This window comes from Lissotriton vulgaris, chromosome 1_1 (genome assembly GCF_964263255.1).
Source record: "Lissotriton vulgaris chromosome 1_1, aLisVul1.2, whole genome shotgun sequence".
NCBI lineage: Eukaryota > Metazoa > Chordata > Amphibia > Caudata > Salamandridae > Lissotriton > Lissotriton vulgaris.
The window spans coordinates 812,395,128-812,409,053 of NC_141685.1; the positions used below are offsets into that span (position 1 = coordinate 812,395,128).

At 52.8% G+C, this 13,926-nt stretch overlaps 1 protein-coding gene across 1 annotated transcript in view; it reads left to right on the forward strand.

The window, feature by feature from the left end:
* FAM78B (family with sequence similarity 78 member B) overlaps positions 1 to 12,005 on the forward strand; it is a 228,199-nt gene extending 216,194 nt beyond the window's left edge. Inside the window, exon 2 of the mRNA XM_086956963.1 lies at positions 10,651 to 12,005. Within this exon, the coding sequence (XP_086813089.1) occupies positions 10,651 to 11,173 (523 nt within the window). The 3' untranslated portion in view covers positions 11,174 to 12,005. The remainder of the gene's footprint in view (positions 1 to 10,650) is intronic.
* Positions 12,006 to 13,926: the final 1,921 nt, after the last annotated feature.

Consider the following 13,926-nt stretch of genomic DNA (forward strand, 5'->3'; position numbering starts at 1 on the left):
CCCGGAGACCTCTCCCCTCATCCTCGGCCGACCCTCCCGGTCCGTCTAACATTGGTGGCCAGCGGCGCGATCCGAATAACCGCATAATCGTACAGAGAGTAGCTCACCCCACGACGAAATCACGATGACAACTAAAGAAAGCGGAGCAACCGAGAAATTCCAGATGGAGAAATTGGACGAGTACAGCCATCGTGAACTAAAGCAGTTCTGCATCGAACTAGGTATCGCTACCACCGGACTAAGTACCAAAGACGATTTTAAGCATGCCCTAGAATCTTGGGCAGAAACCGGGGCTGCCGGAACCCCCGATCAAAGCATCGCAGCAAAAACCACCACGGCCCCTGAAGAGCGAAGAACGGGTCTCTCGCAAGACGAGATCCAGGAACGAGAAAAAACCCGACTACACGAGCTGGAAATGGCCCGGCTCAAAATGGACGTTGAACTTAAGTTGGCCGAACAAAAAATCAACTTAGAGCACCTGCGTCTCCGAGAAGAGAGAGAGGAGAAACAGAGACAAAGGGAGCTCGAGGAAAAGAAACTGGCATATGAACATGAGCGGAAACTAGCTGAGATCGACCTACGCAAGCAGAATAAAGAAGTAGGGGTGTCCGAGCAACCCCACACCCCAGGGGCAACAGAGAAAAAGGTACACATCCCCAAGGATGTCGTTCGAGAATACTTCCGAGAGGACGACATCCAGCAATGGTTTAAAGCCTATGAAATCGCTATGACTGCACACCGGATCGATAGAAGCGATTGGGGAGCCGGTCTATGGGGGAGATTCCTCAATGAGGGCCGCGACGCCCTGCTACAACTCCCGGACCACCAGATGACCTCCTATGACCATATGAAAGCTGCACTCCTCACCCGCTATGGCCTCACACCCGAGATGTACCGTCAGAGGTTCCGAGACTGCACCCGCATCCCGGGTACAACTTGGGTGGACTATGTAAATTACTTTAGCCGAGCCTTCGAGGGCTGGATCAAAGGAAGCAAGGTCACAACCTACGAACAACTGTTCAATCTTATGGTATGGGAGCATCTGTCGAACAATTGCTTCATTGAACTCCGCCAGCACCTCCTCGACAGCAAGTTAACGGATCCCCGGCAGCTCGCAGCCGAAGCTGACCGGTGGGAAATCACCAGAGTGGGCCGAAATGGGTCCTACGAACAGAACCGGAACAACAATGGTCAGCACCGTCCCCGAGGAGGAGGAGGAGGCCAAGGACGCGGAAGAGACAACGCTCCGGTCGCCCCCGCTACCAGCACCACCCCCCCGGCCAACCGGGGCAGCACCCCGGCGCGACCGGGATACCGAGCCAATGTTACGTGCCATCGATGCCAACGAGTCGGCCACTATGCAAACGACCCAAGCTGCCCCCAGTACCAGAGCCCAAGACCCCGCCAAGTAGCCGCTGCTGCTCTGGGGGAGGAACAGATCTCAGAGGAACAAGAGGAATATGAACAGGAACACCAAGAATGGGAGCCAGCCGCCATGGCTCTAGCCTGCTTAGGGGGGAGAGACATGGTCCCGCGGGTCCCCCTACCTGCTAACACCCAGAGGTACAGCCAATGGGTGAGCATCAATGGACGCCGGGCCGAAGCCCTTCGTGACACCGGGGCCAGTGTAACAGCCGTCCGCTGTCACCTGGTGACCCCAGAACAATATCTACCGAACATTCTCTGCCCGGTACGTTCAGCCGATAACTCGGAAAGTCTGTGTCGGATGGCCTGCGTCCCCTTCGAATGGGGAGGGGTCTCCGGCATGTTGAAGGTAACGGTCCGAGACGATGCCCCCGTAGACTGCCTCCTGGGGAATGACCTTGAAAGCTCTCCGTGGGCAGCCGTAGAACGAAGAGAACACCTGGGGATGTTAGGCGTCCCGGACTGGGCGTGCGTCACCACCCGGTCCATGGCCGCCCGTGCCAACCCCCGCCCAGAGGAACCCGAATGGCCGGCGCCGCCGCCTCCGGTCGCCCCAGCCGAAACCACCGACCGTGACGTCCCCCCAGAACCAGCTCAACCTCCAGACCTCGCTAACCTCGACCAGTGGCCTCAAGAGGGGGGGCCCACGCAAGAACAATTTCGCCAAGAACAGAAGACCTGTCCCTCCCTCGAGGGACTCCGCCAGCAAGCACTCGCCCAAAGCGCAGGGGATACCTCCGGAACTCACTGGGTCTACTGGGACAATGATCTGCTGTACAGTGAGCAAAGAATCGCGGAGCTGGGGGCCAGCCGAGTACTAGTGGTGCCCCTCCGGTTTAGAGACTTTCTGCTAAACCTGGCCCACGATGTCCCCCTGGCGGGACACCTGGGTCAAGATAAAACCTACAGTCGTCTGGTGACCCACTTCTTCTGGCCCAAAATGAGGAACGATGTACACCAGCATTGCCGATCTTGCCCCACGTGCCAAGCCAGTGGAAAGAGCGGCCGCCAACTAAAGGCCCCCCTGCAACCTTTTCCCGTGGTCACCACCCCATTCGAGAGGGTCGGGATAGACATCGTGGGGCCCCTGGACCCGCGCACAAAACAAGGCCACCGATTCATCCTGGTGCTAGTGGACCACGCCACCCGCTACCCCGAGGCTGTTCCCCTGCGAACTGTGACAGCCCCGGTAGTCGGCCGGGCTCTAATGGGGATCTTCTCCCGTGTGGGCTTCCCCCGAGAAGTCGTCAGCGACAGAGGCACGAACTTTATTTCTAAATATATGAAGTCCCTCTGGCAACAGTGCGGGGTTACCTACCGATTCACGACCCCCTATCACCCTCAAGGAAACGGACTCGTTGAGCGGTTCAACCGCACGCTCAAAGGGATGATCGGGGGGTTGGAAGAGCCCCTCCGTCGCCAGTGGGACGTGCTGCTGCCGTGCCTCCTCTTCGCATATCGAGAGGTTCCCCAGAAGTCCCTGGGCTTCAGCCCGTTTGAACTGCTATATGGACACCCAGTGCGGGGGCCGCTCAGCCTAGTCAAGGAAGGCTGGGAAATGCCCCCTCTAAAGAACCCACCAGATGTCTTCCGGTACCTCCTAACCCTCCGCAACCAGACCCGGCGGTTCAGAGAGCTGGCAAAAGCCAACCTAGAGGCCAGTCAAGAGGACATGAAAAAGTGGTATGACCGGAATGCCTCCTCCATCGAATTTGAACCTGGGCAACAGGTATGGGTGATGTCCCCCACAGAACCCTGCGCCCTGCAAGACAAGTGGACGGGGCCCTTCAAAGTAGTCGAGCGCAAGGGTCCTGCCACCTATCTCATCGACATGGAATCTTCCCGGAACCCCCTCCGGGTCCTCCACGCTAACAGACTGAAACCCCACTTTGTGCGTTCAGAACTCAGCCTCCTGATGGCCACAGACAATGGGGCTGAAGAGGACTCCGAGCCCCTCCCTGACCTCCTACGGACTCGGGAGAAAGACGGCTCCGTGGATGGGGTCCGACTCTCGGAGGCCCTCACCCGAGAGCAGCGCCAGGAGTGTCGAGTCCTCCTGTCACAGTTCGCCAGCCTGTTCTCCCTCGCCCCAGGTGTCACTTCCTGGTGTGTGCACGATGTGGACACGGGGGACAGCCCCCCTATCCGCCACCGGGCCTACCGCGTGCCAGATCGGGTACGGGCCTGCATCCAGGAAGAGGTAGCAAAGATGCTCACGCTCGGGGTCATCGAGCCCTCAGACAGCCCCTGGGCCAGTCCTGTAGTACTGGTCCCCAAAGCGGCCGCCCCTGGCACCACACCGGAACTCCGGTTCTGCGTCGACTACCGGGGCTTGAATGCGGTCACCAGAACAGACGCACATCCCATCCCCCGGGCAGATGAACTAATCGACCGCATGGGAGCTGCCCGCTACCTCAGTATTTTCGACCTGACAGCGGGCTACTGGCAAATCGGCCTCACACCCCGTTCCCAAGAACGTTCTGCCTTTTCCACCCCCGATGGCCATTACCATTTCAAGGTCATGCCCTTCGGCATGAAGAATGCCCCAGCAACATTTCAGCGGCTCGTCAATCAGGTCCTGGCGGGGCTCGAAGGGTTCAGCGCCGCCTACCTCGACGACATCGCTGTATACAGCCACCATTGGTCCGAGCACCTCCACCACCTCCGAGCAGTGCTACAAGCCCTTCAGCGAGCTGGCCTCACGATCAAGGCCAGCAAATGTCAAATTGGTCAAGGGTCTGTAACCTACCTCGGGCACCAGGTGGGCAGCGGCCTGGTGGCCCCTCTGCAGCTCAAAATTGCCGCCATCCAGTCCTGGCAGCCCCCCATCACCCAGACCGAGGTACGAGCCTTCCTGGGCCTCACGGGCTATTACCGAAGGTTCGTGAAAGACTATGGTACTATAGTGGGGCCCCTCACAGAACTCACGTCAAAAAATCAACCCAAGAAAGTCAACTGGACCCCAGAGTGTCAAACAGCGTTCGAGCAATTGAAAGCCGCCATGTGTTCCGCCCCTGTGCTCCAGGCCCCCGACTACAGCCGGGAGTTCGTTGTCCAGACGGATGCCTCCGACCATGGCATTGGGGCAGTCCTGTCTCAAGTGAACACCGAAGGCCTTGATCAGCCAGTGGCCTTCATCAGCAGGCGACTCCTACCACGAGAACAACGCTGGAGCACCATAGAGAGGTAGGCCTTCGCTGTGGTGTGGGCCCTCAAGAAACTCCGGCCCTACCTCTTTGGCACACACTTTCGGGTGCAGACCGACCACCGACCCCTGCAGTGGCTGATGCAGATGCGGGGGGAAAACCCGAAGTTACTACGTTGGTCCATCTCCCTTCAAGGGATGGACTTCACGGTTGAACACCGGCCTGGGCCAGATCACGCCAACGCGGATGGCCTGTCCCGGTTCTTCCGCCTCGACGAGGAGAGTCCCCAAGAGGATGGGTAACTCTCCCCGCCTTCAGCTGGGGGGGACGCATGTTGGACAGGCCACATGAAGGGCCGCTCTCCTCCGGCCCGACCAGGCCCGAGCCCGGTCCCGCAGGTACCACACACCACCATTACACGTCCTCCGTCCCCTCAGGGACCCCTGCCCTCGAACATGTCGACCTCGTGGGCCCGATCCACTGCAGGCCTGCGCGCCCATCCTGGGCGCCATCTTGGACACTCCACCACGAGGCCGCCTGGCCCCCGATCGACCTCAACCCTGGGCCTGGCCAGGCCTCAGACCTTTCCGGCACCACCATCCACCCAGGAGGTGAGCGGGCTACTTGGCAAGTCAATGGGAGAAAGAGGTGTCGATGGCTCTCCCCCGCCAAGTGCCGCTCGCCCATCGCCTCCCCGGGCGCTGGCTCCACCCCCCTGCTGGGTGTCTGGACTCCCTCATCCCGGACCTCCCGACCTCCAAGTGCGAGGGTCCGGACATCAAAGAACACCAGCCCTATAACTGGGGCAGCTCCAGAGCAGGAAGGCAGTTGTATCTTGGAGTCGAGAGACGCAAAGAAGAACTCATCCTTGACGGACTACTGGCGCTGCCGTAGCTCTGTCTTGTGCACCATCGTCTTGCCTGCTGGCGCTGCCGCAACCTTCGTAACCTTCATATCCTTCATCGTCGTCGGGACCTGCTGGCGTGGCCGCGGACCGTTTGTAACCATCATCTTCATCGGGACCTGCTGGCTCCGCCGCGGACCGTCGTTTCCTTCGTCCATCTCGGGACCTGCTGGCTCCGCCGCGGCCCGATCATCTAGAACGCCGAGCTCGAGGATTGAGAGCTATTTCTATCTTTTTGGTAACAAGACTGTCCCGCTACCCTTTTCCCAAACCAGAGACCAGAATCGAGGGGACCCCTGAGTCCAGACCTCCTTGTACCATTCCATCGTAACTTAAAGAATTGCCTATAAAGTCACGTTGAACTTTAACCTTGTGTGGTGTCCGTCTGTGGGGGGGAAGTTACTTGTCTGTACGATCGCTGGAGACGGCTCTCCCCGGAGACCTCTCCCCTCATCCTCGGCCGACCCTCCCGGTCCGTCTAACAGGTGTGCACTGCTGTGCATGCACCTCAGCAACCTTGCGTACTCCGCAGTAATCACTGCAGAGTATGCAGGGGCGCTGAGGGGTGTGCACTGCTGTGCATGCCCCTCGCAACCTTGCATACGCCGCAGTAATCACTGCAGAGTATGCAGGGGAGCTGAGGGGTGTGCACTGCTGTGCATGCACCTCGGCCACCTTGCGTACTCCGCAGTAATCACTGCAGAGTATGCAGGGGCGCTGAGGGGTGTGCACTGCTGTGCATGCCCCTCGGCAACCTTGCATACGCCGCAGTAATCACTGCAGGGTATGCAAGGGTGCTGAGGGGTGTGAACTGCTGTGCATGCCCCTCTGCAACCTTGCATACGCTGCAGTAATCACTGCAGAATATGCAGGGGTGCTGAGGGGTGTGCACTGCTGTGCATGCACCTCGGCAACCTTGCATACTCCGCAGTAATCACTGCAGGGTATGTAGGGGCGCTGAGGGGTGTGCACTGCTGTGCATGCACCTCGGCAACCATGCATACTCCGCAGTAATCACTGCAGAGTACGCAGGGGCGCTGAGGGGTGTGCACTGCTGTGCATGCACCTCGGCAACCTTGCATACTCCGCAGTAATCACTGCAGAGTATGCAGGGGCACTGAGGGGTGTGCACTGCTGTGCATGCCCCTCGGCAACCTTGCATAAGCTGCAGTCATCACTGCAGAGTATGCAGGGGCGCTGAGGGGTGTGCACTGCTGTGCATGCACCTCGGCAACCTTGTGTACTCCGCAGTAATCACTGCAGGGTATGCAGGGGCGCTGAGGGGTGTGCACTGCTGTGCATGCCCCTCGGCAACCTTGCATACGCCGCAGTAATCACTGCAGAGTATGCAGGGGCGCTGAGGGGTGTGCACTGCTGTGCATGCACCTCGGCAACCTTGCATACGCCGCAGTAATCACTGCAGAGTATGAGTATGCAGGGGCGCTGTGGGGTGTGCACTGCTGTGCATGCACCTCGGCAACCTTGCATACGCCGCAGTAATCACTGCAGAGTATGCAGGGCGCTGAGGGGTGTGCACTGCTGTGCATGCCCCTCGGCAACCTTGCATACTCCGCAGTATTCACTGCAGAGTATGAAAGGGCGCTGAGGGTTGTGCACTGCTGTGCATGCACCTCAGCAACCTTGCATACGCCGCAGTAATCACTGCAGAGTATGAGTATGCAGGGGCGCTGAGGGGTGTGCACTGCTGTGCATGCACCTCAGCAACCTTGCTTACTCCGCTGTAATCACTGCAGAGTATGCAGGGGCACTGAGGGGTGTGCATTGTTGTGCATGCCACTCGGCAACCTTGCATACTCCGCAGTATTCACTGCAGAGTATGAAAGGGCGCTGAGGGGTGTGCACTGCTGTGCATGCACCTCAGCAACCTTGCATACGCCGCAGTAATCACTGCAGAGTATGAGTATGCAGGGGCGCTGAGGGGTGTGCACTGCTGTGCATGCACCTCAGCAACCTTGCTTACGCCGCAGTAATCACTGCAGAGTATGCAGGGGCGCTGAGGGGTGTGCACTGCTGTGCATGCCCCTCGCAACCTTGCATACTCCACAGTAATCACTGCAGGGTATGCAAGGGCGCTGAGGGGTGTGCACTGCTGTGCATGCTCATCGGCAACCTTGCGTACTCAGCAGTAATCACTGCAGAGTATGCAAGGGCGCTGAGGGGTGTGCACTGCTGTGCATGCCCCTCGGCAACCTTGCATACGCCGCAGTAATCACTGCAGAGTATGCAAGGGCGCTGAGGGGTGTGCACTGCTGTGCATGCTCATCGGCAACCTTGCATACTCCGCAGTAATCACTGCAGAGTATGCAGGGACAACTGTGCATGCTTCTCGGCAACCTTGCATACTCCGCAGAAATCACTGCAGAGAATGCAAGGGCGCTGAGGGGTCTGCATTTAGTATTTGGCAGCCCTATTTCTTCGCACAAAATGTATCCTCGAGTCCAATTTTAAACGCAAGGGTGCAATTTGGCCTAAGAAAATCGTGCAAAATCCCACTTCACCCTGTCGCAGAATTCCGCGGAATCTCGCTGAATTTTAATGTAATTCCATGCAATTCTGCGGAATTACATCCCCCCCCCCACCCCCCCCCCCCCCCCACTTAAAATGCAATTTCACAGACTTTTTTTGGTTCAAAGAAACTTCCGATCTCATTCTTTCCAGACTCTTTTTCATCCATGCTTTCTCTCTTTGTCACAGTTTTCCTAGTTACCTTCCTCCTTCTTTGCTCCTTTTCAGCCATCTCTCTTGCTCTGGGTCAACAACAAACTAAAAGTAAGTCCTGGTCTCTAAAAATGAGTGCCACCTGCAGCTACCTGAACAAACTAGGCACAGTCTGTTCTTGGGTTCTGTCCTGAGCTTCTTCAAAATAGGACATCAGGCTTCTAAATTCCAAAAGAATGTCCCTAAATCTACTCTCTACTTTCAATGATTCCACACAATCTTTCATTAGTATTAGCATCTCTACAGTAAAATTATCAGCGGGGTTTAAACACCAAAAAAGATATAGCAATGGTGCTTGACTTCTGATGTTTAGCAGGGGTCTCCAACAGGTTGAGAGCGAGCTACCAGTATCTTGCAGGCTGCCACTGAGTAGCTCACGCTTGATAATTGCCTGGCAGCAAGTTTGAGAATACACAGCTGCCCACCTCATAAGGCAGCTATTTAAAATACTGTGCCTATTTGTGTGAGAACTGCGAAGCTGACAGCGCAGGAGGATGCAGTCTACCCTCTTCTGAAAAGTTATTTCTTTAATTTATTTCTTCATTCTTTCTTGCCTCTCGTTCTTTCCCTTTCTTTTTTGCCTTCCTTTCCTTTCTTGATTTCTTGTATCCCCTCTTTCTTGCTTTCCCTCATTTGTTCTAATTTTTTTTCCTTTCTTCTAATGCTACTTCTTTCTTTCCCTCCCTCTTTGTTGTGAATTGTTTTCAGTTTCTTTCTTTCTTTCTTTTACTCTTATTTCCCTACTTTTTTTCTCATTTCTACCTCTAGTTCCTCCTTCTTTGTTTCTTCTTTTTTTTAATTCTCCTTTTTCATTCTCTTTACTTCTTCCTCTCTCTCTATGCTTCTTTCTGTTCTATTTCTTTACCTTTATTTTTCTCCTTCTTTCTCTCAAGTTCTTCCTTCTCTCTTTTTCTACTCCTTCTTTTGTAATTTTTACTTTCTTTATCTCCTTTCATTTATTAATTTCACTCATCCTTTCCTTTTTTCTTTTATTTTCTTCCTAATTTCTTTCTTTCTTCATATATTTTTAACTCCTTTCTATTTTTTTATTTTTTATTGTTTTTCTCTCTTTTAATTTGTTCTTTCTAATTGAACTTCTTTCTTTCTCTCCTTACTTCATTCACTAATGTCCTTTTCACTATGTTACTTGTTCTTCCTTATTATTTTATGTTTTTCTCTACTCTCTTTCCCTTTCTTTTCTCATTTTTCCTTTCCTTCCTTTCCCTCCTTTTCTCGTTGTCTTTCTCTTGCCTTCTTTATTTTCTGGTTTTCTGCCATGCTCTTCCTGCTCTCTTTTCCTACTTTTTCTTTTGTCATTTTTCTTTCTTCCTCTCATTTCATTAATTAATTTCACTGTTTCTTTGCTTTTTCTTCCACATTTATTTTCTTCCAAATTTCTTTTTTCTGTCATCTCCTTTCTTTTGCTCCTTTCTCTCTATTTATTTTTCCTTTTTTCTGCCGCTCCTTTACTTAGTTACTTCTTTCCCTGTCTTTCCCTACTACTTTCTTCCTTATTTTCCTTTCTTTCTCTCTTGCCTTTTTCTTTCATTCTGTTATTCTTTAATTCAGTATATTTCTTCCTTTCCCGCTCAGTTTTTCTATCAAGTGCTCTATCTCTTTCCCTATTTTTCTCCCTTTCTTCTTTTTGCTGTCTCATGAGCAAAGGGACAAAAGTGGTCCTCATGGACACCAAATATGAATCTTTTATGATACAGTTCCTGTGTTATTCATACTCTACGGTCCCAGTAGCAGGGATGGGGTTATCTAGGGCAGTGTTTATCTTATTTGGCCTCTATGCACATTTATCGATACCTATTAGGCAGTAGTAGCTCAGGACAGTTTCTAATGATCAGAAGTAGCTCTCGCTATTCAAAAGTTTGGAGACCCTGTTCTGTTGTCTGGGGCGGTAACGTGGAATGAAGCACAGTTGATGTTTAGGGAGGCTTTTTGCACTGTAAAATGCCAAGATTTTTAAATTATCAGTAAGATCTATTTAATCTAATTAAATTTGGAAGAGTAGGAGCTAACCTCTATTTGATAAAAGCAACACCCCTTCTTCCAGCACCCTTACCATTTCAATGTGAGCTTTTTTATTTGAATTGCTTTAACCATGGATCCCTGAAAACATATTTGTTGTGCCGAAGTGACTGCCGTGAATGTGGGTCTCTAGAACTCTGTATTGCAATGGCATGCTTTCATTACTCCATCTGCATGTATCAGCTCAATGTTGGTAAGGGTATTCCAGCCTGTCCTTTGGAAACTCAGAGAAGCAGTGAGCAGCGCAAAATGTCAACAGGCAGGATTTGTCAGAACAACGTGAACAATTCTGATTGGCTAATTCCCACAATGCGATTTAGTTCAGAAAATTGAGGGACCTTGTATCTGTCACTTTGATCTTCCTCAGAATTCAGACGGCTTTTCTTTTTCTTTCTCCAGGTCAAGCTGGGAGCTTCCTGATCTCAGAGAGGGAAAGGTAAAAGCCATCAGCGACTCGGACGGCGTCAGCTACCCTTGGTATGGGAACACCACTGAAACTGTGACCCTGATGGGACCCACTAGCAAAATCTCCAGGTTCTGCGTCAGCATGAATGACAATTTCTACCCCAGTGTGACTTGGGCCGTGCCCGTGAGCGACAGCAACATGCCCCTCCTCACGCGCATCAAGAGAGACCAAAGTTTCACCACATGGCTGGTGGCCATGAACACCGCCTCCAAGGAGAAGATCATCTTACAAACCATCAAGTGGCGCATGAGGGTGGACATCGAGGTGGACCCGGGGCAGATGCTGGGCCACCGGGCCAGGCTGGTGGGACGGACTCAACAGGAGCAGCCCCTGCTACTCAGCCGGATGGAACCCATCCCACCCAATGCACTTGTGAAACCCAATGCCAATGATGCCCAGGTCTTAATGTGGCGGCCCAAGAGGGGGCCGCCCTTGGTGGTCATCCCTCCAAAGTAGGGGAAGGCTGCCCAGTTGGTAGAAGATGGACCGCTGGCTTTCTGAGCCAGCGCATGTGTCTCAAGAGAGGCGAGTTTGCCTCTGACCTCAAAAGCAAGGAAGGTGTGAGCCTGTGCTCCTGCTTAAAAAGAAGTGGCGGTGTTTTCAAAATGGCTGCCACCTCTTCAATCATATTCTGTGTGCAGGAACGGCAATGGGCTATCCTCCTATCTGAAGACAGAGGGATTACCTACTGGATGTCATTATTAGAGGGATATTCTGTAAAAAAAAAAAAGTATGGTGGAGGAGGGCAAGGGCCTTCCTGAAAAGAGGTGTCTGTACTTCCAATATGGCTGCTGCCACTAAAGGACGATTTTGTGAAACAAGAACGGCGATGAGCTATCAAGAGAGGCGGTACCTCTAAGATGACTGGTATCACTGCAGGGATACTTTGTAAAAAATAAAAAAAAGTCATGCGATGGATTATCCTTCTTCCTGAAGTGAGAGGACATAACTTCAAAATGGCCACCTCCACTGCAGGGGGTACATTTTGTAAACAAGCACTTCCAATTATTATTTTTTTGATGATGGGAAAGGGATTGAGGAAATGTTTTTTTATTATTATTATAACTGATTCAAATGTACTTGCTTGCCATGAATGAGTAGACGAAACCGGATCTGTGCCTGTGGCCAACGCTTTTTTGTAACCGCTTGACGTGGCAGTGAAACACACTCCATACAGCAGGCATCCTTCCACCGACTTCCGGTACACAATCCTACCGACATAAAAAACAAAAAACAAAGGGGCGAGCGAACGTGTAGAGGGGATTGGAATAAAGTTTACACCTATGGGTTGTGGAGGGACATCATCTCCACGCAATCCTGGCGGGGTGGGCGGGCTTCACGGGGGGTGGGGGCGGGGAACGGAGGTATGGCTGGGCCTGGAAGCGCTGAAAGTGCCCGGGTGATCGTGTTAGTTGCTCATCCTGCGGAGAGCTGTCCCTGGTGCTGAAACTAATTCCTTGTTTGCCAATTTTCAATGTAACCTATAGTACGTGTCCTTTCTCTCAAAAATGTATTTATTTGCGGTCGTATATATCCGGGAAATGTTTTTTTCTTTTTCTTTTTGCATGATCTTTCTGTAGTGCGAGGCCTGTTTATCAGAACTCCAGGATGCCTCATGTTTTATTTATTTATTTATAATGGCATTTTTACTGCTGTGCGTGTTTTTCTCATGCCCTCTCCTGTCCACAAAATGATCATTGCAATAGTATCATTTCTCACCACTGGTAGAGCACGTGTCACAATCTCGATTGGCTGCTGGCGCTTTCGTGTAACCCAGAGGTTTCTAAAAAAAACACACACACATGAGCACAGCCGCACATTTGAAAAGGGCGAAGTGGAGAAAATGCCCCGAATGCCTGTTCCGCTTCGTCTGGCAGCTGGCGTGAATGAACGTACTTTAATTTAAAGCGCTGGCTACCTTCCTCGGATCCTTTCTGCGCTATAAATGGCTGTAATAATTACTCAAGTCAATTGCAATCCTTGGAAGCATGCAAGGCTGAGTGGGATCTACAAGTGAAGTGAAACTGGGACTGGCAGGCTATAGAAAGATCCCGGCCGTATGTATCTTTTCCTACTGAGCTATCTCACTGAAATTGCAATTAACCCACTGAGCAATAGACGGTGCCGCAGATCACTTCAGGGATCGCCAGTGCGGTAACGACCTCTTCAATGAAAGTTCACAGTTCATCGGCTGGCAGGCCTAAACCAGAACATTTAAGTAATAACTCAGATTCTTATTCCAGCCCTAAAGGACCCGCCCACCTCGGGCTAGCAGCTTCTTGCGCCCTCAAAGACCCAAAGAAGTCTCGCCTAACTTCGGGCACGTTCTTGCGTGTTCCACCATTTCATAAAGGTACATTTCTGTTTGTACCCACTTGTCAGAGCTCCAACTCCCCATCTTGCCTTTAGCCAAGGGACTACCACGGGGCTCAGCTTGCCCCTGCATTGCACGGGGTCCCACGGGCTGTTGGTCCTGAAGGTGACCCCTGTCATCAGCACCCTGCAGGTCTGGGTGTGTGCGAGGACAGCAGTCCGCCCTAAAATTTCGTTACGCCCCTGCCCCCACCAGGGCCTACGACGAAGGGTCCTTGTAGACCCGCTCCGGTCATAATCTACTTGCTTAGAGAACCCCCGGCCCGCTCTATCCCGACTCGGACAGTCAGGCCGGCAAAAGAGAGTGGCCTAAAATGGACGCACCTGAGGCGACCTCGGCAGAGCAGTAAATGAGTCACCCGCCCGATCAATGATAGATGGCACTGTCCTTCCTGGCCGCATCACCCGCCAAAATAAATGCTCCATGGGCCTCGGATTCGTCCCCTGGGACACCATTCCGATGGAGAGCCGCGTGACACTGGTTCGAAACTAAGGAAGATCGGTGGGTTCAGCGCAGGTAGTTGAGGTAAAATTCGGGCGGGGGTTATGAATCACCGTAAGATAGTGCAAGAAGTCCACGTGCCTGCTGAAGAGATGTGCGCGGAAGGGCGCATAGTAACCTCAGCAAGATAGCTCAGCAGGTTAAGCGCCCGCATTGTTAGCCGTGTGTATCTTACAGGGCACAGGTTTGACTTCTGGCAAGGCTGGCGCAGACGGGCATTATGTACCAAGAAGTTCAATTTGTGGTGTGGGCTCCAAACACGGACCATCATTATTAGAGAGCGGCTTCGGCCCAGTTCCGCCTGAACCTCCCCTTCCTTTCAACAAGAAGGATT